This window comes from Protopterus annectens, chromosome 3.part0 (genome assembly GCF_019279795.1).
Source record: "Protopterus annectens isolate FY-2018-M chromosome 3.part0, PAN1.0, whole genome shotgun sequence".
In the NCBI taxonomy this organism is placed as follows: Eukaryota; Metazoa; Chordata; order Ceratodontiformes; family Protopteridae; genus Protopterus; species Protopterus annectens.
In genome coordinates this window covers 1,418,303,668-1,418,329,781 of record NC_056731.1, presented here as the reverse complement: position 1 = coordinate 1,418,329,781, position 26,114 = coordinate 1,418,303,668, and the positions used below count along the sequence as shown (strand labels likewise).

The 26,114-nt window shown below is 43.2% G+C and overlaps 1 protein-coding gene across 1 annotated transcript in view; it reads right to left on the bottom strand.

The window, feature by feature from the left end:
• The window catches only part of NSMAF (neutral sphingomyelinase activation associated factor), a 2,091,028-nt gene that overhangs the window by 1,622,527 nt on the left and 442,387 nt on the right, over positions 1–26,114 (bottom strand). Inside the window, exon 6 of the mRNA XM_044065485.1 lies at positions 15,196–15,246. Within this exon, the coding sequence (XP_043921420.1) occupies positions 15,196–15,246 (51 nt within the window). The remainder of the gene's footprint in view (positions 1–15,195; positions 15,247–26,114) is intronic.

The following is a 26,114-nucleotide window of genomic DNA, read 5'->3' as shown; positions in this document are numbered from 1 at the left end:
GCCCAACTTGGTCTCCGGTCTGAAACTCAAAAACCGACAATTCCAGAACGCCAAACGGCACTTGCAAAAGGCTGCTTCTGCTTAGGACCACGCGGCAAGAAAGACTGAGTATATGGCGTCGGTCATGCGCATTTGTACTGGCACGTACTGACGTCAGTCTCGGGCGCCGATGACAGACGCCGGTTCTAGCCCTTTGGTATTTGGGCCGATTGTGGACAGCGGACTACCCATATGTAAGGACTGCAGCAATGGGAGACGAAGAACATCTTGGGAACACAGGTTGACAGCAATCTGAACTTTCACTATCAAGTTTCCACAGTGGTAAGGAAAGCTTTCTACACAGTGCACCTCATAAGCAAGGCCAAAGCATCCAGGTCAAGGGATGTTATAACTCCAATGTACTCAACCCTCATCAGACCACTACTACAGTACAATGCTCCCTTTTGCATGTACCTCACCAGACACCTGCAGCAGCTGGAGAGACCTTATAAGTTTCTCATTAAGAAAATAGAAGGACTCCAAGCCATGACCTATGTGGATGGGCTGAAAGCCCCGTCACTTTACTCTGTAGCTCATAGGCTCATGAGACGTGACTTGTGTCTGGCCCTGCCCTAATGGAAATGCTGCACATCCGCAAGTCAAATGAGACAAGAGTCACTTGCTCTAGGGATCTTAACCTAGCCTGTGACAGTAACAGAACATGCTGGAGAGACAGATATGTCTCCCAGAGACTGCCCTTTCTCTGCAACAGACTTCCTATTCACATAAAACAGAGCTCCTCACTCACCCTATTCAAACACAAGCTAGATAACTGGATGGGAAACAGTGAATTTTCTCCTGGGGTGGCACCCATGTCCCTCATGGACAGGGATAGCCAGTGTTGATCACAGACCTGCTCTCTTCATAAATTTGTTCTGTAAACTACCCAAAAAGAACAAATGGGAATACTTGGGATTAACATGGCTAGGCTTGTAAAGGATCTAGGGCTGCTAGCCTAGTAACCTCCTATTAATCTATGAACAACTGCACATTTAACAGTTTACAATACACTACTGTGGCTTTTTCTTTGTCAAGTGTTAGATTTTAGTCTCTTAACAGCCTGTGTCTTATAAAATGCTACAAACAATCGTGCCTTTGAACAATGAATCACACAACTTTCTGCAGTCACAGTTGAACTCCATGTGCTTCACATCAGTCTCATGTGCATCAACAGTCTTTTATTCTCCCTGGTTTCTGGTAAAAATAAATACCTGACATACAGAAGATTCTCCTTTGGCTCCTAGTATGTCTGAAATTTAGCTTTCAGTATTCCAAACTGCTTTACCATTCCTCACTTACAGCAACCGTATTTAATACCTTGATGGCTTTCTTGTCCGTAACACAAATAAATTGGCACACCTGACTTTCTCTAGTTTTGCACTGAGGCCACATGAAGTGAAATACAGCGCAAATCTTTGCATTTTAGGATTCCAGTCTTCTGACACACTTCCCTGCATTCTGAGAAAAGCTTCAGGTTGAACATTCAACATTTTGATCGAAAAACTGAAGAAAATCTTCCCAAATATTTAAGTTTTGAGTCGTATCATACCAATACTAGTTCTATCACTGGCTAGATTTTAGTCTCTAACCCCACTTGTATCACAGCCTAGAAACATTTCCTGACTCCATCAGTGACCACTGCCCTATATTTATTTTCCGATCCTCTCCCCAGATTCCCAAATCCCACAAATTTAAAGAATGATGGAATCTATCTACCTTCAATCCTGATACTTTCAACAATGCTCTCTCAGCTATTGATTGGTCCTTCCTCTTTACCTTACCTCTTGATGAAGCTGTCTCTCATTTTAACTCTATTTTCTTTAATACGCTTTAACTCCCTCACCCCTTCTAAAACTGTTATAGTCAAATCCTATAACTCCCCCTGGTTAACTAACTCTACTCGTTTTTTTTATACTAAAAAGAGACGCTGCCTGGAAACTTTGCCAGGACTAAATCTCCCTCAAACTTCCAAAGATATAGGGAACTTCGTAATCTCACCAAAAAACATATTGATGATGATAAAAGAAATTTCTGCCATCAACCTCAGTCTAAACAGTCAACGAATCCTAAACAGTTTTGGAACGCTATAAGCCAAATACTCTACCCAGGCAATACCTCATCACCTAATCCCTGCCCCAGCAATATTTCCTCTGAAACTGCATCCATATTCAATTCTTACTTCATTGACACCATAAGCAAATTTCTGCAGACTTCTAACCCTTCTTATCTCTTACCGCCTATAGCGCAACAACAACCCCCCCTCCCCTTCTCTCTAAGGTCAGTTCCTACAACTTGCATCAAAAAACTTATTCTCAAATTTAAAACCTGCTCCCCATCAGGTGACAATCTGCCATCTTTCTTCCTAAATATTGCTGCTACTTCTATAGCATATCCTGTCTCTAGCCTCATAAACCTCTCTATTATTGAACCTACTGTTCCTACGCTTTAGAAAAAGTTCTTTACTATACCTATTCGCAAAGGTGGGAATTCTACAGAACTTTCTAACTTTCGACCTAATACCATACTTTCTCCTCTCTCAAAAATGCATGAACATTGCATCTACAAACAACTCATGGCCTACCTCATTCATAGGAACCTGATCAACCCTACCCAGCACGGTTTCCGCCCACACCATAGTACCTCTACTGCTCTCATTTCCTTTACCAATACTATTTCCCTAGCCAGAGATAATAATAAACTTGTGTCCTCTCTCTCTTCTTAGATATGTCAAAATCCTATGATACAGTCTCCTACCCTTTACTTCTCTCAACGCTATCCCAACTTAATCTCTCTGCAGCAACTTTCAGATCGGCAGCAGTCCATCAAATGGCTCTCTGCTGTTACTCCTTTTCTTCCCATCAAAACTGGTATCCCAAAAGGTTCTGTTCTTGGACCCCTTCTTTTTAATATTTTTACCAATGAACTACACATATCCTGTCCTCAGTCTTCCCTAATACAATACACTGATGACTCTACTATTATATCTATAGCTGACAATCCTACTGAACTACTCACCCTCACACAGACATCATTCAAACTGAAAAAAGAAGTTATGTACCTATCATAACGTTCCATGTTAGTTGTCCCTTCATCACACCTTCCTTCTTGATGGATGGGTTCGGAGCCGATCCTTGACTCCGACTCAGCCACTTACTATAGCTCAAGAGCCCTTTACTGGCTCGAGGCTACCCCTTATCCCAGAATGCCCAGTGTCAGCTACCCAGATCTCGTTTGAGATAGCTCACACTAGACATAATTATAGAAAATAATCCTTTAATAGACCTGGATATACAGTTAACTGTCATGGTTTGGTTGGGAAGCAACTAATAAAACAAATTAGCCAGTGAAACCACTGAGAAAACTCCTCTCAATCCTCGAGGAAGGGGGACGGAGGGAGGGATGCAAGAAGGAAGGTGAGATGAAGGACAACTAACATGGAATGTTATGGTAGGTACAGAACTTTTTTATGTTAAGTTGTCCAATCTCGCCTTCATTCTTGCTGGATGGGACAGCGTCCCTAGCACCTCAGTCTTGGGTGGCTCATTGGAACAGACTCTTCAGAACTGTGGAACCAAAGGAAGCCCTACCCCGGGAGACTACATCTACTTTGCAATGAGAAATGAATGTATGAGGATCTGCCCAAGTAGCTGCTGCAAAAATTGAATCTATGGGCAATCTAGATTGAAATGCTACCGAAGTAGCTACTGACCTGATTGACTGACCTTTGGGTTTTGTTGGAAGATCTTTTCGTCGCAAATGGTAAGTATCTATGCTGTCTGATAACCATTTTGACAATGTTACTTTAGAAACTGGAAGGCCTTTGTTGTTAGCAAATGAAATGAACAACTGATCTGATTTTCTCATCTCTTTAGTTCTATGGAGATAGAAATGCAGTTGTCTACGCACATCCAATTGGATCTGTATTCTGCCTTGTTGGAATGATTAGGGAAAAGTCAGGAATGTCAATGGATTGATTCAAAGTGTGTTCTGAACAAACTTGAGGTAGAAAAGATGGGTTGGTTCTCAAAGAAACTCTGTCTTTGTGAAAAACTAGGTATGGAGGGCGAACACATAGTGCATGAAGTTCTGAAACACGTCTGGCAGAAGTAATAGCAATTAAGAAAAGAGTTTTCCAAGAGAGAAATTTCAAGGAACATGATGCTGCTGGTTCAAAGGGTGGCAGTATCAAGGAGGCCAGAACCAAATTGAGATCCCAAGGTGGAAGGGGTGCTTTTACTGGGGGTCTAAGTAGAGATGTACCTCTCATGAAGGCCTTACAAAGTTTGTGAGATTATGCTGGAGTTAGAAACTCCGACATGAAAATTTGAAATGGCAGTTAATTGTAGCAGCCGCTGCACCAGAATGAAACAGTTCTGCTAAGAAATCCAAAATCTCATGTATAGGAGCAGCTGTAAAAGGATCTAAATTTCTGGATTCTGCCCAGTAAGAGAATCTTTTCCATTTGCTAGCATAAACTTTTCCTTGTATTTGTCTTATGGAAGGAAACAATAATATCACGCACTGCTGGGGAAATATTGGGGAGCCTGGCTGGGATTGGAAGTGGAGTAACCAAGCTGTGAACTTGAGAGATTGGAGGGACTGGTATAGCCCGCCTGATTGATGAATCAAGAGGTCCGGTACTGGGTCAAGAATCCAAGGCTGGGTTAGAAGGTGGGGGTGAAGGAACGGAAACCAAATCTGTCGAGGCCAATAGGGGGCAATGAGGATCATTTTGCAACTCAACGATTTTGCTTTCTGAATAACTTTTGGAATTAGGGGAAAGGGGGGAAATGTATAAAGGAGTCCCTGAGGCCAGTCGTGGACTAGAGCATCCCTGGGCATCTGACTTGGAGGAGGAACAGGGGAGAAGCAGCTGCTGCATTTGTTGTTGAGGGAAGAGGCAAAGAGATCGCAGCAAGGCTGGCCCCATTTGCAGAAAATAAGATCCACAATTTCCTGTTTCAGAGACCACTCGTGAGGTATGAGGAGCACCCTGCTGAGCCTGTCCGCTATTACACTGGATGTCCCAGGGATATGCGTTGCTGTCAGAAAACATTGGGAGGAAATCACCCATTACCACAGTCTGAGGGCCTCTCGACAAAAGGGCTAAGACCTGGTTCCACCCTGTTCATTGATGTACCAAACCACTGACATATTGTCCATCTGTATTGCAATAGTCCCGGCAGGAAGAGAGTCTTGAAGAGCGTGCAACACTAGAAGCACTGCTCTCATCTCCAGGATGTTGATGTGCAAGTGGTACTCGTGAGGTTGCCAAGTGCCTCGGACTGTCTTCCCTAGATAATGCCCCCCCTCCACCCTATCAGGGAAGCGCCCGTGGTCACTGTGGCGACCGGATGGGGTTCCATGAAAGGTATGCCCCGAGTAACTAGTGTGGAGACCATCCACCAGGAAAGGTGTCTTTTGCAAGATTCTGTAATTAGCATCATGTGAGACATGGGTAATTCCTGGAAGGAACATTGTGTGAAAAGAAGCCACTGAAGGACTCTCATGTGAAAGCGTACTATGGGAACTAGAAGAATGGCTGCTGCCATGGACCCTAGAGTTTGAAGAACATATTTGACTTGAATTCTTTTGCTCCTCAGGAGAAGTGACACCTGTTTTCGAATAATGGAAACTCTTTCTTGAGGCAATTTTACAATAATTTTTCTTGTGTTTAGCTCTGCTCCTATGTATGTAATAGACTGACAGGGCAACAAGGCAGATTTTTCAAAGTTTATTGTGATGCCTAGTTGAGCACAGGATGTGATGGTATAATCTCATGCCTCTACAAGTTGTTGCCTGGTGGTAGCAGTGAGGAGCCAGTCATCCAGATAAGGAAACACCTGGAATCCTAGATGTCTCAGGCGAGCTGTGACTACCGCCATGCATTTGGTGAACATCCTGGGGGCTGTGGTGAGACCAAAGGGCTGAGCTCTGAATTGGTAATGACTGGCCCCTAGTCAGAAGTGTAGAAATCTCCTGGACTGTCTGCCCATTTTTGTATGATAGTACACATCCTGAAGATCTATGGAGCACATCCAATTGTCCTGACCCAGAAAGGGGAGAATGGACTGCAGTGTTACCATCCGGAACCTTTCTTTTTGTACAGATTTGTTTAACCTACCTAGATCCAGAATTGGTCTCCAGTCCCCTGTCTTTTTGGGCACTAAAAAGAATATTGAGTAAGTTCTGGATCCTACTTGGTCTGCGGGGACTTCCTGGATGGCTCTTTTTTCTAGCAGTCTTGAAACTCCTGTGACTGCCTGATCCCTTAGATTGGGTGGAACATCTGGGATGGATTTTTTTGAAACAAAAGGGGGTTGATGAAAAGGAATCTTGTAACCTCTGGATATAATGGCTAGTACCCATTTGTCTTTTGTAATATTTTGCCAGGCGACTGGGTACAATAAAAGCCTTCCCCCAACTGCCTCCAGAGCTGAGCAGTCGAGCATCCCTTCAGGGATGTTGATAGGGTTTGGAAGAGAACACATCTCTGTCACTCTGATTTTGCAGACCCCCTCTGCCACGAGGGTAGCATCTGCCATTGTTATTATTTCCCCCTCTGCCCCTGGGGGAAAAATCACCACTTGCATCAGGCAAGGGTCCCTGGGATTTTTGAAACCACATCTTGCCACCCTTCTGACCCTTTGGTTATGGTCTGGTAGGAGTGAAAAAACAGACTCCGACATCAGAGAGCATCTTGCCTTCCTGCTGGCACCTGGTAAGCATGTCTTTCACCTGAGGCCCAAAGAGAGAGGAGCCATCAAAGGGGGTATTGGTGAAGGATGCTCTGAAAGGTTCCACAAACCGACACAGCCAAGAATGTCTTCTAAGAGCAACTCCTGTTCCTGCAGCTCTACTCGCTCCATCGGCTGCGTATGAAATAAGCCTCATGGAGGAGTTAACTACTGAATTAAGAGTCGCCAGCCGGGTAGCTACCTTGGCTGAAGCTCCCTCAGCTGTGGGATCTTGTAGAGTATCTCCAAGCTCCTTTAGGAGATCCCTCTGAAGCCTGGTAAAATGGGAAAGATAGTTCAGAGACCTAAGAGAGAAGGTCGCTGATGAAAACATTTGCTTCACATATCTGTCCATCGTACGAGAGTCTTTATTCTATAGATGGACAGATGAGGAGGTTTCAGCTAACTCCCTCTTTGTGGCTGCTGCTACCGCAATGACATCAACTGGAACATTTTTAGTCAAAAATTGTTCGTCTTGGGGAGCTGTGATGAATTTATTAGGTCTCCTCAGGACAGGTTCCATGGAATCTGGAGCTGACCAAGTCTTTCGAGACACTAGAGACATGAGTGGATCAAAAGTCGGAGACACCCAGGAGGTGGAAGATCGGGAAGCAAATGTGTCCAGGTATACAGACTCATCCTCGGAGGGGGCTAGGGAAGTCCAGCTACGCCTCTGTCTGAGAATCTCAAGGATGTCCGAAAAGGAAACAGCTTCAGAGGGGGACCTTGGGGACCCCTCCGATTCATCCAGGTCTGTATCGGAGGTGACAGACTCAGGGGAGTCTTGGTGCTTCCTCTTGCACTTTTTCTTCTGGAAAGCCTGCTCAGAATGCTCTGTGGAGGTTTCGGAAGAAGAGGGTTCACCCAATGGGGTGTCCCGGGGCATAAGTTCCCCAGAGGTTGTCACAGAAACCAAGGGGGACGGAGCCGATGGAACAGATAGTGGTGCCATCTGTGGGGACAGCACTCTCCGCATGACCTCGAAGGCATCACGGTCTCGACACAAGGAGGGCTCCAGCCCAGAAGAGATAGGAATCCGACCCTGCACCAAGTCCGTGGCTCCGAGGCCGATGTGGGAGCCGAGCTCAACTGAGCCAACGCTCCGAGAGGGAGAGTGGAGTTGGACAAGGGTCCGATGCCACTTCCCCCCTCGGAGCAGACGAGAGAGCTTCAGTGCCCAGATACTTCGATGGGAGGAAAAACCGAAGTAATCGGAGCCAAAGTCGGAGCCAAAGAGGATGTTATCGGAACCAAAGGAACCACTATCGGAGCATCCATTGACTCCGGCTCTGAACTAAGTATAGTCGGAAGAGGAATCGAAATCGAAGTGGATGGAGCCGAAGCCTGTTGAGGCGGGCTCGAAAGCATTTTAGCAAGGGCCTGTGACTTCAGCAACCTACTTACCACACTCTCCACATCCTGATCCAATAATCTCGAGGATCGAGAGAAGTGAGAAGATGAGCAATGACTGGATTTGCTTTGAAGTAAGGGTGATTGTGGCACTGAGCGAATCGGCTCCAATGAAGGAGACTTGCTCGTTTGTGGCTCCGAGATGGCTCCGAAGTAACAGTTGGAGCCGACAGACAATGTCGGTGCCAGATGGCACGACACACTTGGTTTGTCAAGCTCACAGGTCAGTTCAGAACATGGAGCCGACGGCTTGACTGGTTTCAAAGGTTTCACTGGCTGAGATGCTTTAGCCAGAGAATCCTGTTTTAACAATACACGGAGGATAAGCTTGTTTTTCTGCTCCTGCAGGACCCCTGGACTAAAGGCATGACAAATAGAACAAGAGTCCTGGTGCAGAGCCCCCAAGCAGTAAACACAACTACTGTGCCCATCTGTCAGAGACATCTTCTGACAGCATGAGTCACACTTTTTAAAACCTGAGGTTTTAACTTCCTTAGACATTTTACCAAAAAGACACGCTACAATAGTAAACTAAAAATTAATAAAGACCTTAAAGGAGAGCCTCTAACTTAAATGGCTGTCCTTGGGGGGGGGGGGGGGGCTCTCTAAGTTAAATGAGTTCAGGGAATAACAGAAGGCCTAGCGACTAAGGGGCGACGGCCAACACAGCACAAAAAAAAACACCACAAGGATGAGATAAGGGGTTTACAATACAAGAAACTTGCAAACTACTATAATAGAGAAAATATATCAAAATTTAAGCAAATTATTTGAATTTAATAGAGCAAAAAAGTTATACTAAGCCTGAGCCAGTATTGATCGCAACCTCACAGCTAAAGCGGCAAATGACATCTGGGTAGCTGATGCTGGGCATTCTGGGATAAGGGGTAGTCTCGAGCCAGTAAAGAGCACTCGAGCTACAGTAAGTGGCCAAGTCGGAGCTGAGGATCGGCTCTGAACCCATCCAGCAAGAACGATGGCGAGATTGGACAACTTAACATCATGGCTTACTAATAACTAGCTAATACTTAATCCCAAAAAGACAAACCTCTTACTTTTCCTCCCCAAATCCCTCTTCCACCTCAAATCCTCTTAACATGTTTTCACTGAATAATACTAACATCACCCCTGTTAGCCAGACTAAGCTCCTTGGAGTAATCATAGATGACCAACTAAAATTTGACCTTCATATACATTAAGAAAACCCATCAAAAGCTTGGTCTCCTATATAGAAACAAAATGTTCCTCACCTCTGATGCCAGAATCTCACTAGCAAATGCTTATCTTATTCCTAACCTCTTCGACAGCTCACAATTTTTTACAAATCTTCAGTCTTCTCTTCTCATTAGATTTGAAATTACCTTTAACAATGTATCTAGATTTGCTGCTAATATGCCATCCAAATCACACCACTGTCTTGCCCTTAGCTCACTCAACTGGCCAGAGTTCCCTATCCAACTTAAAGTCACCCAAATGCGCATCATTCACTATCATCAATAAGCCTTCTTCCTGCCCTAGCTTGTCCTCACTAGTCTCATTTTATACCCCCCCCTTCCGATCTCTAAAGAGCTCAGTTCAATACTGGCTACAGATTCATAAACCTAAAAAATCTGTTGGACAGAACTTGTATAGTTACTTACCCGCTATTCAATGGAACAAGCTTCCTATAACTCTGCGAAGCATACCTCAAGTCTATAAATTCAAAAGCTCTCTCAAAGAATACCTGAATCACTCTTGGAAATGTCACTGTAACCACCCTACCTGAATGGAGTTCCTACTCCATCTATTCTTTTCTTTTTATTTTTCCATCCTTCCTTAACATATTTCTCCTCCTGTTGACTTCTTTTAGTTTCCAGTCAATATACTGCATTTTACTATCTTCTACTCTATATGTTATACCTTAATGTACTTCTGTTATATTTAATTTCCTTTAGTCTCTTTTTTTCTTTTTTATCATTATGTTATATATTGCTAAACTTATTATATTATACTTCTATTGTTCCATGCATTTTTTATATTTATATTGTGGTGCTTTTCTCCATGGGCCTCAGCTGAAAAAGGGCTTTGTCCTAGTCAGACTTTCCCGGTCAACAAATGTCAAATAAATAAATAAATATGTCTGTAACTAAAGAAAATACACCAAAAAAACATGCATTTTCGTGTTTTCTGTAAGCTGGGAGGTTGTCACAGACTGAATAAAATTGCTAGATGAATTGTGTGCAAAACAAAAATAAGGATCTTATTTAGTTTGTTACTGTTCCCAATATTCAACAGTAAAAGGAAAGGACACACAGACTGAAATAATAACAGCATGAGAAAATGAATTATACAGCCGTCATTAGAATGCTTGAGAATAAAATGCACAAATATTTCTGGCATCATTCCTTTCCTTCCAAATTGATATGTAAGCTGTAACCAAGTTAGGTCTTGCCATTTCAGATAGAGGCATATGTAGATTAGATACCAGTGAAGGCATAAGGCTTTACATTGGAGACATGCTGACAGCTCAAAAGTTTACTAACAACTGCCAAGACTCACTCAGTCATAGCTCAAAGGGATACTAAACACTGTAAATTTGCTTCACAGTATTAATGCTACATACCCATTATACAACACAAAGCACAGCCTTGCTGTCTGATCTCATCAGCAGGGTTTCTTCTCCACATTCTGGATAGCTAAAATTTACAACTTCTGTTTCAGCAAATTTTATATTACCTCTTCTGTTCTGGACACCTTACTTTCCCTGCATCAGCAAGGAGCCCAAACATGCTCCTCTACAAAGCAAAAAAAAAAAATGTCCCACATAAGAGCATGTGGCAGTTTTGATAGCAAAAATGGAACAATCTATTAAAACATGTGGGAATTATCCTCCACTCTAAGGCACTGTGACAAGGGTTTGAAACTATCAAAAGATCAGTGGCTCTGTAGTCCTTGCCACATCACAGTCCAGTGTAGCACTGGCAGACACGAGTCATGGGAATCATGAAGGCAGTGGCTGCCATCATCCCTAAAAGCCATGGACAAGTACTACACTGCAGCTGCTTCTGTCACCTTAGTCATGATGCCAAAACTAAGAAGGACCAGCAAAGGCAAACTGTTTATCTCTACCACTAAGAAAGCTACCCTCAGGAACACTAAGAGGCTTCTCTATTATGTGGCCTCCACCACTACAGTCAACATTTCAATTAAAGTGAGGGGAGAGAAGAGAAGCCAAAGAACAGCATAATATATTAGAAGTGAAGCTATCTTACGGATAAAAAGATAAATGTGGAGAAATCACCTTTTTGGTTTCCAAATGGTGATCCACCAGAAACTATAGTGTCCAGCAACATCATACAGATGTCCTTTTGACAGGAGGGCCATGAGTGATTAGACAGTCAATAATGTATGATATGTGCTAGCTGAAGTCACTGAGATACAGGATGGGATGGCGTCTTAAAATCTTCTCTGGAAAGGGGTAGATGCAAGTAAACATATCCCCTGCCAAAAGGAGATTTGGGTATGTGGCCCCTTTTGTAAAACAGAGATTAGAATTATTCTAACCGTTTTGTCCAAGTGCAACTGATCAATCAGAGAAGCTCTCAATGGAGGAGGACCCAAGACCTTTAAGACATGTTTTTTTTGTGACTTTGTTCATAAGTCACTAGTCCCTACAGAACTTCAAACCTATGTAAAACTAATTAGCCTCATGCTGTCAATACTGCCCGATACCAAATACTGCAAAATCATCTTTGAAGCCTGTCTACTGAGATACTTAGCAGGGGGTCACAGAGAATGGAAGATTGCTTTATGCCAGGGCTGTCTCTTTCAACTATAACCAGGCCTCTTCCTTTTGGAAGGGTGGGTTGTCCTGACTGAGGAAAGAGGCAGTTTGTTGAAGGGCTGCTGTACATGTCCTCCATAATATCCAAAAATGTCTTTACTAGATCTCCTCAATCGCATGAGAAGCTTTCCACAAAAACAGACCTCCTCCTTGAATGGTTCACTTAGAATGCCCTGAAGTTATCAGCCATGCCATTCAGTATGGACAGATAACAGCTGCTGCACTAGTCAAGACATCATCAGAGTCAAAGATGCAGTAGGCAATATAAAAACCCAGGTCAAGCAGTACTGTAACTGTGGCAGGCAAGACAATTTAATGCATTGGGGCTTGATGTGGTAGAGGAGAACACCCTTTTCCAAACCTGTCCACAGCTTTTGACTACTTGTCCAGCAGGAGTAGTTTAAGATGTAATCTGTGGGTCCTGTGGTCTGAACCACAGACGTAACATAGGAGTTTACCCTGGAATGCTTACATAGGATGGCATGCCGCATAGCTATGGACTTGCACAGGACATCTGCCCTTTACACTGCCGAGGGTATTACTATACAAATGACACAAGACCCTCTGTATTTCTTCCAGGACAATTGTTGTCTTTTCTGGGGAAAAAGGAGTCAGGATCTCAGGGCAATCCTTAGAGAACTTCGTGAGCCTGAGGGTTTCCATAAGTCAAGAGTCATACAGACCTTTGTTAGTAGCAATAGATGAACCATTCCTCTTCCACCTTGGTCTCTTATGATTCTCCTGCCAAGAAGAAATCAAACTAAAAGGGACCTGGGAAAAAAATCTCCTTGCTCTAATCCTCCAAGGGATGAACAAAAACTGAGAAGTAGATGCACTAAGGTTTATCCCTCTGGCTCCCAAACACAAGGGGAAATGTCATCCAGGGGGAGCTCATGAACAAATAAGAACTGCTCTGGGTCATATTCTGGTATCAGAGTACACTCCCTAATTGTGTGCTGCTTTACCCACTTGATCACATTCCAGGAAGTATCAGCTAGTACCTACAGGCCAAATGTGATGGTATGAGTGAAGTGCAATGAACAAGGAAAAACTTACAGGAGGGAGGTGTGAAGGCTGCCAGCCTAGCTAGATAGAATTTTGTAGATAATTCTATGTCATTGTAAATATTAATATAATCTACAGACTTGTTTTTACAAATGTAAGAAAACTGTGTTACATGCTGAACTTCAAAAATGTAACCATAGTGTACCCTGCTGGAAGAAAGCTGTTAAGTAAAGAATTACCATTGTGTTTGATTTCAAGCTCAGAGACAGGATGCCTGGGCTAGCAAATTCTTTCTATTGTTATTAAGACAGAGATAATTGCTAGATTTTACATGTAAAAGTGTCTTTTTTTGCTGTAACTTCCTGGCCAGGTGCAGCTTACAAGAAATGTAAATTTTGAGTTTCTGTTAGCTTGGGAACTAAAGGAGAAATGATAAAAAGGATGTAATGTGAAATGACTCAGCAATACTGGTTGTTATCAATTTAAGACTTTCTCAGAGAGAACGATTTAGGGCATTTTGTATTTGTCTTCAGACCTGTTAACTCACCAGCACTTGCTTGCTCTGTATGTAAGTAGTTAGTTAGAACTTAGTATTTCTCTTAGAGTTAGATAGGAATTTAGCCAGTGGTGCAGCGGTAGTGTTGTTGCCTCACAGCAAGCGGTTCTCCCGTTCGATTCTCAGCTGGATTGCGAGGAGTGCCTTCTGTGTGAAGTCTGCATGTCCTCCCCGCGGTTGAGTGCATGTTTGAAAGACATGCGTAAATGGGCGTGCCTTCATTAAGGTTGAACGTCGAGCTGGCACCTCGGCTTTAGTCAAAAATCTACTGCCAATCATTTGCGGACCGGAGTTCCGCTGTGGCGACCCCTAACTGGGAAAAGCCGAAAGGCAGCAACAACAAGTCTAGCCGTTTTCAATATTTATGTCAGACTATCCTGCAATATTGTTTTAAGCATTTTCCTGTGATTTCTGGATTAGCACTGTTTCGAATTGATAAGATTTGTCTTGTGCTTTTATTTATTATTAAATATTTTTAAACCTTTCAACTGTGGCTGTTTTGTGGAGTGATAATTTAAGCTCTAGAGTACTTGCATGTATTTGGTGATACTGTCCAAGCCACACCAATAGCCTTGCTGTTCGGCACACTAACTACTTGGATAACAGTAATATTACACAGTGAAATTGGTCACCCTTTGGGAAGGGCCTTCTAGTAGCTAATAATAGTGGTTGGTGGCAGTACTTTCTGCCTTATAGTCTGGACAGAAGGGGGCATTGCTGGAGAATCTGTGCCATCCTTCTCCAGGACTGTCTATGTGTTTGTACATAACTCATATCTTAAAGTGTGCGTGTGTCAGCTTACTGGCCAGGGACATGAAGCACTGTTTGGACAGAGAGAGTGCTGGAAGTTTTAGCTTGACCACTAGGCTGAGATCTGGACCCTCTAGCTGTGCCAGTGCTGAGTCTTATTGGGGATCTGGAGAGAAAGGGAGGAACTAGCCCCAGACTGACTGATCTCTGTGTGCTCTTAAGGGAAATTGTACTTTACTGTGTGGGTACTTGTTATCCCCCCAATGTGCACACCCCTCACTAGTGCTAGTGGTGAGGATTGAGGCTCCTTGATTACCGGCCCAGTGCACGGGCGTCACATGAGTTTTAGCTCCTGAGGAGGAAAACCAGAGTAAGCTCCCTGAGGCCCATACACCACATCAGAGTACTGTACTCACTTCATGCAACACACAGAACTGAGATTAGAGTGGTAGAAAAAAAGTAGTACAGAATTACAGAAATGTTTAGTAGGTAGAGCCAGTGGAGTGTAAAGAAAGACTAAGTGTTTACCAAGTAAGCACAAAACCATTAAAGGAAAAGCAAACATGATGGGTAAATACAGCAATGTCATGGGGCAAGTAAGAGAAGCAGTACAACTGTAGAGAAAAGATACAGGAGTAGGAGGAGAAGATGACAAAGCTGTCCGCTGGAAGCAGGAACAATTAAAAAAAACATAAAAAATACTGATTACTGGAAATTCTATATGTATGTCTTTTCACATCATCACCTTAACAGTTCCTTATTAATTAGAAATAACATTCAAAATTTGCTGTTAACACAAAAATATGCAGCCATCTAGCAGCTGGCTATTATCACATTCTTTAGAAGAAAAGAAGAGGAAAAGAAAATCGACTTACCCTCACAATTCTGTAAGGAGTGACAATGCCATGCTCCTTTATCAAGTAAACCTGAAAAAACATTTTAACAAAATTAACATGGAATCTTTTTTAATTTCTCTGTACAAATTAGTGTACATCATTTACTTAAAAGGTCAGCAAAAGAAGTAAAGTGCTTGGTTCTGTCTTCTGCATTCTGCATCTATATTTATCAAATGTACTGTTCTAAGGTCTCTCTACTACAGCATTGCTACGAAACTGTTGCCATATGCAAGGCTGAATGTCTTCCTAAATTCCAACATTGGGTCATACAAAGACTGTTCACTGGCTTAAATTCCTTCAACTCCTAAACATGATCTTATTTAATCAGGCAAATCCCTCCTTTATCATCCAGGCAAATGTCCTGTAAATATGTCCAAAACTGAATGCTACTCACCTTCATAAACTTACAATCAAAAATTCCTTTCTGGCTAAGAACTTTTCTTCATCTTACTGAAACTTGGCAGCAGTCTCCAAACTATATATTGGCCTTCTACTCAAAGTCCATCAGCTATTTCTCAATGGGTCACTGATCTTAACCAATAAAACACAGATAACAAGAACTTCACCTAGCAGTGAAGCCTGAGAGGACACCACTTGCACACAAAACAGACCTGAAAACTCTAACTTTGGTATAACCTGCGCTGTGCTCTTGCATTTACCTGTTACTACACTACCCTCAGTCTTTCTCTACTCTACCATTATTATACATAAGCACCAAATTCCCAATAATTATATCCTCTTCTGCTTGGTATTCATCAGCACCCTACATCTGTATTCTTTGATTTTTTTTTTTGTAATGCATTACCTATTCTACATTTTAAGATTAATTTGCAAGTATTTACACACATTTAGTTAAGACTTGTTACAAAGTTTAGAACTTTGACAGTTCAGTAGTAATGTTGATTTATCACACTAATGCACTTGCTTGGCAGCTCAACTGGTGCACAGGGTAAAATCTACAGTATGGCACTGGCAACCTGAGTTCAATTAGAGGTGCAGACATCTGCTGGAGCTAGTGTGTGTGAAGGGAGGCAGGCATGTCTATCCTAGGTAGGGGTGGATTGATGCAAGGACTACCCATGTGGCAAGCAAACAGCTGCCACACCACATAGGCAGCTGCCATCATTGTAGGTGCATGGAAGCATGTACTCACATAGGGAGGGCACAGTGGTTCACACGGTAATGTGGAAAGATTGTTCCCTTCCCAGGGGAGGTGTTTGGGTCCTTGCCATTTACCATCATTGCTAGGATGCTACCAAGGGCACAAAGCATCTTTATGGTTGTCTGTATGATGACCCCCTCCAGATGGCTTTCACTCTCATAGTATGAAGAACCAATACACTGTAACAAACAGATTAAGTCCAATAATGGGAGGTTTGATAACTAGTTATAAAGCAAACAGTACACAGGAAAAGAACAATGCATTTATATGAATTTAATAAACTTGTTTGTAATAACTCTCTCATTCATGCTGCCCTATTTTTTTGTAATAATTTGCAGAGCTTTTTTCGATGTCATTCTCCTGAAAATAGGGTAGAACCAGTTTTAATTTCCTTGTTAACAAAATTTAAACAAACAGTTAATCACAGTTTAGATTCAATACTGGGAGGAGAAGAAATATACTGGGAGCAAAACCTGACATTTCAAAATAGCAGATGTCTTGAGGAATTTAGGCAGTAAAGTTACAAAAGTAGAAAAGGACCTATTGGAGATTTTGATGAGGATCTCAAATACTACACAAGATAAGAAGAGGCTGAATTCAAAAGGAAAGCATGGTAATTCTATTTGAAAGATTATGAAAAAGTACTCTGGACAGTTAGGTAAGTGGCTGCTCGGGATACTGAAGAAGTTTTTGAACTTCTCTGGCAAGTTTTTAAGTGTTATGTGTTTGCTGACTAAGATCTGATTGGTTATGTGATACTGAACTTTTCTTTTTTGAATTCAGAACAGTAAAAAAAGAACTTATGTCTTACCATAACGTTCCATCTGTGTTGATCTTTGTTCATTCATTACTGATGGGTCATCAGTTCCGTTCTCGGAACCGAGCCGGCCAAATATCAAGCTCACGTCAGCCAAAAACTCTCGAGCCAAGGTCCTACCCAGAATGCTCTGCTCCCCGTTACCTCGGATTCAGTTTGCAAGTTGATAGATAAAAGTAGAGGCTACCTCTGGTCATAACAGACCTACAATAAAGGAGTACATGAGATCAATCAGGAACCTCCGGAGGGGGACAGAGGGTGGGAAGTAATGAATGAACGAAGATCAACAACACAGATGGAACATTATGGTAAGACATAGCTTCTTTATCTGATGTTGTTAATCTTCGTTCATTCCTTACTGATGGGACAGAGTCCCAAGCTACCTGTATCCCTGGGTGGCCCTCATGGAAGGACATTCCTGAGCACCATGGAGCCAAAAGAAGCTCTACCTCTGGAGGCCAAGTCCAATTTGTAATGAACAATAAAGGTATGAGGTTTGGCCCAAGTCGCAGCTGAGCAAATATCATTGAGGGAAGCCTTAGCATGGAAAGCTGCTGAAGTTACCATAGATCTTGTAGAATGAGGCAAAGTGACGTTTGTGTTGGAGATAAAGTTAATACAATTTCTCAACCATGAAACCAATGTAACTTTTGAGACGGGATGACCTTGTCTAGGTCCAGAAAAGGCCAGAAACAGTTGGTCTAATTTATGGGTAGATTTTGTTCTGTCCAGATAGAATCGTAATTGTGTATGAATATCCAAGGAGTGCAGGCAATACTCTCCCTTCTTAGAGTGGTTAGGAAAGAACACTGGGAGATCAACAGATTGGCTGATAGACCGCTCTGAAAAGGAAGAATTAGTTCTCGGTGATACCCTATCCTTATGGAAGATAAGATAGGGAGATTTAATACATAAGGCTTGAAGTTCTGACAGGTGTCTGGCCGATGTGATTGCAATCAGAAACAAGGTTTTCCAAGAGAAATATTTCACATCACTTGAAGACGCAGGTTCAAAAGGGGGAGCTGTTAGAGCTTGCAGAACCAATGCCAAATCCCAAGATTGTACCGGTTCTCTGAAGGGAGGTTTTAGGTGGATAACCCCTTTCAAGAAAGTTTTACAGAGTCTATGTTACATAACTGAGGAATCCTGAAAACCAATGTGGAAATTTGAGATGGCAGCTAAATGCAAACTAACAGTAGAGGCAGACACCCCAGAGTGGAAAAGATGTGATAAGTTATCCAAAACCACCGAAACTAGGGATGACAAGGGGGTCTAATTGTTTATTCGCTGCCCACAGAGAGAACCTTTTCCATTTAAGATAGATTAGTCTGGTGGATGATTTATGACATGCAATAAGAATATTGCGCACAGGGGACGAGAAGTTTTCCTGCCTGGCAATCATTGGAAGTGGAGAAACCAAGGTCTCAGTTTCAGGGTTGTTAGATTGAGGTGAGTCAGACCCTGCAGATGGGAGCTCAACGTTGGGGATGGATTGAGGATCCATGGCTGATCTAGAAGGTGAGGCCAGAGGAAGGGGAACCAGATATGTCGAGGCCAGTATGGAGCAATGAGGATCACTTTGCTCTTCAACTGTCGTGCTTTCGATGAGGGGAAGAGGAGGATAAGCATAAAGCAGACCCAAGGGCCAAGTATGGACTAGAGCATCCCTCGGTGACTGTCCCCGAGGGGGGATCAGGGGAAAATATTTGCTGCACTTGTAGTTTGTTGGGGAGGCAAAAAGGTTGCAGCAATTGAAGATTCTTGCCGCTATCATAGGATTGAGGGACCATTCGTGAGGTTGCAGAATGCACCTGCTCAATTTGTCCGCTATCACGTTGGAGCTCCCGGGAATGTGTGTTGCAATTAGAAAGAGGTTGGAAGTTATCGCCCATTGCCATATTCTCAAGGCCTCTTAGCATAACGGGTAAGATCTGGTGCCCCCTTGTTTGTTGATTTACCAGACCACTGACATGTTGTCTGACTGGATCACAATAGTCCCTGACAGAAGGATGGAATGAAATACTTACAACGCTAGTAGCACCGCCCTCAATTCCAGGACACTGATATGCAAAAGGGTCTGTGTCTCCAACCAGGTGCCTTGGACCGAGTTTCCCTGACATAGCCCCCCCACCCCATCAGGGAGGTGTCCGTGGTCACTATGGCTTTCGGTTGATGGGGGGCTGAAGGGGAGAGACCATTGTTGGGGATTTCGAGACGTCCACCAGAGTAAATCTTGCTTGCATCTCTGAGTTACACTTATCTGAAAAGACAAAGGATGTTGTAGAGGGTACCACTGAGTGAGAAGTAACCACTGAAGGAGCCTCATGTGAAATCTGGCTAGAGGAACAATGGTGATCGAGGCTGCCATTGACCCCAATAGTTGGAGTATAGATCGAGCGGAAGATTTGTGGTGACAGAGCAGTGGTTGAATCCGGAAGAGATGCTGTACAATTTCTCATGTTCAACAGAACCCCTATGAATTCCAGAGACTGAGCTGGAGTCATGTTGGACTTCTCCCAGTTGATAGTGATTCCCAGGCTTTGTGTTGTGAAGAGAGTGTAGTGCAGGTTTTCTTCCAGTAGATGCTTGGTGGGGGCGGCGAGGAGCCAGTCGTCTAAGATTTGGAAACATCTGGAATCCTTGAAGTCACAAGTGAGTGATAACCACTGCCATGCATCTGGTGAACACTGGGGGCTGTAGAGAGACCGAAGGGCAGAGCTCAAAATTGGTAGTGACTGGCTCCTCTGTGGAAGCGACGGTATCTTCTTGAGCATTTGTCCATTTTTATGTGGTAATACGCATCTTGAAGATCTACAGAGCAAATCCAATCGTCTTCTTCCAGGAGAGGAAGGATAGACTGAACCGTGACCATCCAGAATTTCTCTGTTTTTACAAATTTGTTCAGTGTGCTGAGATCCAAAACTGGTCTCCAGTCCCCTGTCTTTTTTGGCACTAAAAAGAATCTTGAGTATAAACTGGATCCAATCTGGTCTGGAGGGACCATCTGGATGACTCTCTTTTGTAGCAGCTTTTGGATTTCATGTGCTGCTGCTTCCCTTTGACTGGGTGGAACGTCGGGTAACACTGTGGATGAGACTGGACAAAAGGAAGGGGGATGCGATAACCTCTAGATATTATCCATTGTACCCAAGAGTCGGTGGTTATATTTCACCAGGCAGCGGGGTACAAGGAAAAACAATCCCTGACCGCTTCCAGAGGTGAGCAGTAGGGCAACGCTTGAAGAGCGTTGATAGGGTTGGTCAGAGAACGAATCTCTGGAACTCCGGTTTTGCGGACCTCCTCTGCCCCGAAAGGGGAGTATTCCATTGGAGTTTCCCCCTCTGCCTTTAGGGGAGAACTCGGCACGTGCGTCATGGAAGGAGCCCTGTGATTTCCTGTGCCACATCTTCCCACTGCTCTGATATCTGGAGTGGGATCGTTGAGGAGTGGAGTGTCTGACACCAACGGCAGATAGGGTCTTGCCATCTTGTTCACATCTTGCCAGCTTATCTTTCACTTTAGGGTCAAACAAAGAAGTGGCATCAATGGGGCATTCATGAAGGAAGCATTGAAGGAGTCCACAAAGTCAGAAAGGCGCATCCAGGCATGTCGTCTGGTGACTATACCCATGCCTGCCACTCCTTCCATTGAGTGAGAAATAAGACGCATAGAAGAACTGGAAATGGACTCTAGGGTAGCTATCTGAGAAGCCACATTGTCACGGACCTAGTCAGAAACAGCTCCTGCCAAGGTTTCAGAGAGCTGGTTGATAAGATCCCTCTGAAGCCTGGTAAAGTGTGCCAAATAGTTCAAAGACCTTACGGCAAAGGTCAAGGAAGCAAACAAATGCTTCCCTTGTCTGTATCGCCTGGGACTCCTTGTTGGGTGGATGGACAGTTTTGGCTCTTTTCTGCCAAATCCTTCTTAGTTGCAGACACCACAACCATAGCATCTACTGGAAGACCTTGTGACCAATGTAGGTGCTCAGCTGGGGGCGATAATATTTTATCCGGTCTCCTTGGTATTGCTTCCAGGGTGTCAGAACCCTTCCATGCGCACTGGACAATGAGCTGGATGAGCTCATCGGCCAGCAGGGTGACCTAGGAGGTAGGGGCCTGGGCATGAAAGGCCTGCAGGAATACAGATTCCTCACAGGAAGGATTAGAGGACTTCCAGTCATCTCTCTGTCTAAGGATCTTGGGGATATCACCAAAGGACACCATCAGAGGGTGACCATGGGGACCCTTCCCATCATCAAACTCCATATCTTCAGTCAACAACTCCTCAGTGGAGTCCATGTGCTTCCTCTTGCATGACTCTTTGTGGTGTACTTCCTCAGTGGGAGGTTCTGGGGAAGACTGCAAAGAGGGGGTCTCCTGAGGAGGTGAAACCTGATGCCCTTGTGCCCGGTGGTTGTGGCTTGTGACAGTTGCAGCACCAAGGGGGATGAGGACTCTGACATGTGGGGTTTGCCAGCGGAGGCAAGCACCCCCTCCATGGCCTGGAAGGTCAGCCCGCCCAAGGAGGGATGGGAGCCCGGAACCGAGCACGACAACCTCGGACCTGGGGACAAACCTCACCCTGATGAGCTGACCCCCAGACCAAGAGCTTCAAGAGGACTGTGAAACATGAGACAGGGAGGATTCCTGGAGGGTGCCATAGAAAAAAATCGGCGTGGAACCAGGAATGCCCTCCCTCATGGCACAACCATTGGCCTGAGAAGAGCTCGATGCCCAGTGCACCGAGGGCCACAAGGACGACTCCGGTTCCAAAGTGAAATCCAATATTGGAGTCAGAGAAAGGGGAAGCTGCTGTTGGAGTAATAGGCTTCAATACTTGGGTGGAAGTTGAAGGAGGAGTGTACGTTGGAGTTTGAGAAGATATACATTCACCTGAAGGAGGGAACATGGACTTTGATGGGTGAGAGACCTCTGGCCACAAGCAACTGATCAACAAGCCGCAACACATCTTGCTCAGAGAGACTCCTGGTTGACCTCATAGAGAGACCTGATGGCGATTCTGGCCTTTCTAGAAAAGGGCTGTATTGGCTACCAGTGAATGGATCCAAGGAAGGAGAATACTTGGTCCTTGCTAATTCGAGAGGTGCAGAGCCCGGAACAGAGGACGTCTGCACCGAGGAAAACGGTGTGGAATTAGTCTGCGCCAACGTCAGTGCCATAGAAGTTGAAGGTGTCTGCACCGTAAAGGTAAAAGTCTGCCCCGATGGGTATGGTGCCATCGAAGAAAGTGTCTGCATGCTAACAAGGACGGTGCCGAGAAGGACTGCACCAAAGACCATGTCAGTGCCGAAAATGTCTGCGCTGTGGAAGACAGTAACATCATACTCAGAGCCAAAGGGGATTGTACTAACGGTCCCGAAGGGGACTGTAACTGCATGGACGGTGCCAGTAAGGGCAGCGACAGAACTGTTGGAGCCATAATTGTCTGCACCAGAAACTCTGGTGTCGGTGTCGATAAGGAAGACATGGCTGGAGCCATAATCATTTGGGGTAGTGCCAAGCCTGGAGCCGACAGGGTCACAGGTGGCAGTGACGAAGTAGTGATCAATTTCACCTTTCTTATGAGTCAACTCACTATGATCTCCAGAGGGAGAAGGGAGCAACCTCGAAGAGGAAGAGGAAGAAAGCCTCTTATGGGGTTTAACAGGAGGGGGCGAGCCCTCCGACCCAGAAATAGCCTCACAAAAAGGAGATTTCAAAAGACCTTTCAATATTAATTTATTCTTTCTCTCGTTAAGAGTCCTGGTTGAAAAATTTCAACAAATCCCACACGGGGGATCCATAGGAAGGTTGGAGACATTCAGACAGTAGACATACAAGTCATTACCATAGGAAAGCGGTAACTTACGGCCGCAATCCTTACACTGCTTAAAACCAACGCTATTTTTCTTATCAGACATAATGATGTGGAGAAGAAGTACAGTACCAAAAAGAAGAGAAAAGGCTACCCAAAGTCGTAAAAAGAGAGAAGGAAGGATTACCAACTATGATAAGGAAGAATTACCTCAAAGGTAAGAAAAGGGTAATAAAGAGAAATAGGCTAAAGGGAGAGAGTCTTAAGTATACAATAGTGTAGGAAAATACTAGTAGAAACTGTTTGAAAAACTTTAAAGTAAGAACAATATATAAAACTTTCAAAAAATTAGACACTTAGCTGAGGAGAGTGCCTTGACATGGCTGCACAGCAACGCGGCAAATGAGATCTGAGGTAAAAGGGAGCAGAGCATTCTGGGTAGGACCTTGGCTTGAGAGTTTTGGCTGATGCAAGCTTGATATTTGGCCGGCTCGGTTCCGAGGATGGAACCGATAACCCATCAGTAAGGAATGAACAAAGATTAACAACATCATATCCAAGGGTTACCAAGGATTTGTTGAAGTTTTCTGCAGTAAGTTGATTCTGTTTTCCTGCTGTTAATTTGTGTGTCTTTGGCAATAAATAGAGGATGGGGTGATCTGGATTTTGTATACTTTCTATAAACACAACAGTTTTTGCTTTGCTGTATTTTCTTTCAATTCTCTACAATGAGCCAAAGACAATCAGTAACATGATAATTTTTTTCCCAGTTGGATAAAAAGATTCTTGGTCAAGTAAGTGAGTATAATAGTTTTAAAGCACTGTTAGGGTTATTTAATGAGTAAAGAAGAGACCATTCTACATTTTGTACTGCATATATAAGACATGTTATGGGAGCTGCCAGCAAAGGACTATAAGAGGGAGTTGCTTAGTCTTTTGAAAGACCAGTGAGAGATATCAGAGATGTGATCGATGAGATACCCAATACCCTAGTGGAGTAGCATCTAAGAGGAGAGTTAGTAAGAAGCAGATCAAGATGAGAGTGCTTCTGGAAGGGGTGGGCTGATGGGTGTGGATTTCTGTAATTAATTGTGAAAGACTGGTTTGCTGTTTAGAAGCAATATGATGAGATTCAAGACAGTCTAAAATGAAGACTCCTAGAAGAACACAGTTGGCTTTAAAATCCAAAGGGAACATTTTTTTAGAATGCCATTAAAATTAGTCACCGACAGGATACAAATAGAGGCAGTGTAAATGTTAGTGCTATTACTTATGGTCAATTTTGTGATTAATTGGTTTGAGTCTGTGGGGACAGAGGATATAGAATGGGCTACTATCTGTGTATTTAAAAACTTTTTAACAAGATGCATACAGCTTCCAGCTTTTAAGGATCAGGCTGGTCACTGGAATTTTAAAAGTACTGACTGGTATTGAATGGGGACAGAATGTTCATCTTCTTTTAGACGAGCTTCAGCTAAGGACATTATGCTACCATTATACTGATTCACCAAAGCTTTTAGTGTGACTAATTTAAGATAACTGAGGCATTAAGATGAGCAATGGAGATACATTTTTTTCTGTGAGCCAAGATAGGAGTGGCAAGAGGGAATATGGTGAGTTGATGGGACCTGGGATTGTTAAATAGGATGCTGAAGTAGAGCTATCAGGATGTATTTCTTCAACTAGAAGTATTTCACACATTGCTTCTGTGCAAGCTATGACAGAAAATATAATTATGTGCTGTGAAATTATTTCAGGCATGATGCAAGATAAGAAAGCATAGCCATATTTTATATGCCAGGCTGCAGTGTGAACAAATGGTATCATCAAACATTGCATGACTAGGAGCATAATTAGAAACAGTGTAGGGACAAATAAACCAGCATTATGCTATGACCTTGCTTGATAACATGTTCTGCATGATTATAGAGTATTGTCAAGCATAAGAAAATTTGCTGGGCATGGATATGTAAGAAGTAATTGTCATGAGATTAGAAACTTTCCAGAACAGTAGTTGGCATTTAGATGATGAAAAGAAAGTTTATTGAAGGATGTAACAGTCATCTAAGAAGTGTGAATTGTGATTGGAGAATATTCCAAAAGAACCACCTAAACTGAAGGATTGCTGATTTTGTACTTTGCATGTGTACATAAATTAGCTATTTAGCTTGCCATTTTTAGATTTCCGTTTGTGATACTCAAGATGCTGCTACTCTGTGCAGCAGAAAATAAGCCTGCTTGCTACAACCTGATTTATGTATCCATGGATTTTATTTGAAATGAACTGTAGTTAGGTTTTCAGGTTGAGTTCTATATCACCATCAGGGTAAAAATACTTAGTAAGGTTACACGCAAGTTGTCCAGTGGACTGGACAGGGGTTGTGCTTATAAACTGATAAAGTATTAGTTGTGAGTGACTGACTTATCACAATGGATGACTAATGAATTCAGAATGAAGCAGGACCATGCAGAATATACAGGATTCAGTGAGAATGGTACGTAGTAGCATGCAACAGAGGTTTAAATGACTAAATCTAACTGACACAGTTGGTACACTTCTGGTTCAGTGTGTACAGTAGAATAATGTAATGTAGATAATGCAATCAGAAAGTGTGGTGAGTGAAATGTAGGAAAGGAAGAAAAGGAGGGATAAGGTGAAAAAGGTAGAGAGTTGCAGGCACAATATTATGTGTTGAGAGTACCCACTGGAAACAGTTTTCTTAATGGTAATGAATAATGCAGTTTGTACAAGAAGTTCATCTGAAAATAAAATATGTGGGCAAGGTTCTTAATTTTCCTTAGAGGTAAGGTGGAGGCCACAAACATGTTTTCCCATATCTGTTGACAGCTGTGGGCTTTCTCTGGGGAATATATAGCTAGTGAATCACAAGTAGGAATTCCCCTTTAAGGTTACAGTAGAAATTGTAATATTAGGCCTGTGAGTATCTGCCCTCAAACTCTTTGGGAGGACTAAAAATATTGTCAGCCTTTTGTGGCATTAGGTCAGTAAGTTATTGGAGTCTTCCCAAATATATTCAATTACACCCCTAAAGATGTCCATGAAAGGTGGGAGCCACACAAGAGGTCTATTCGAATGACCTGTAA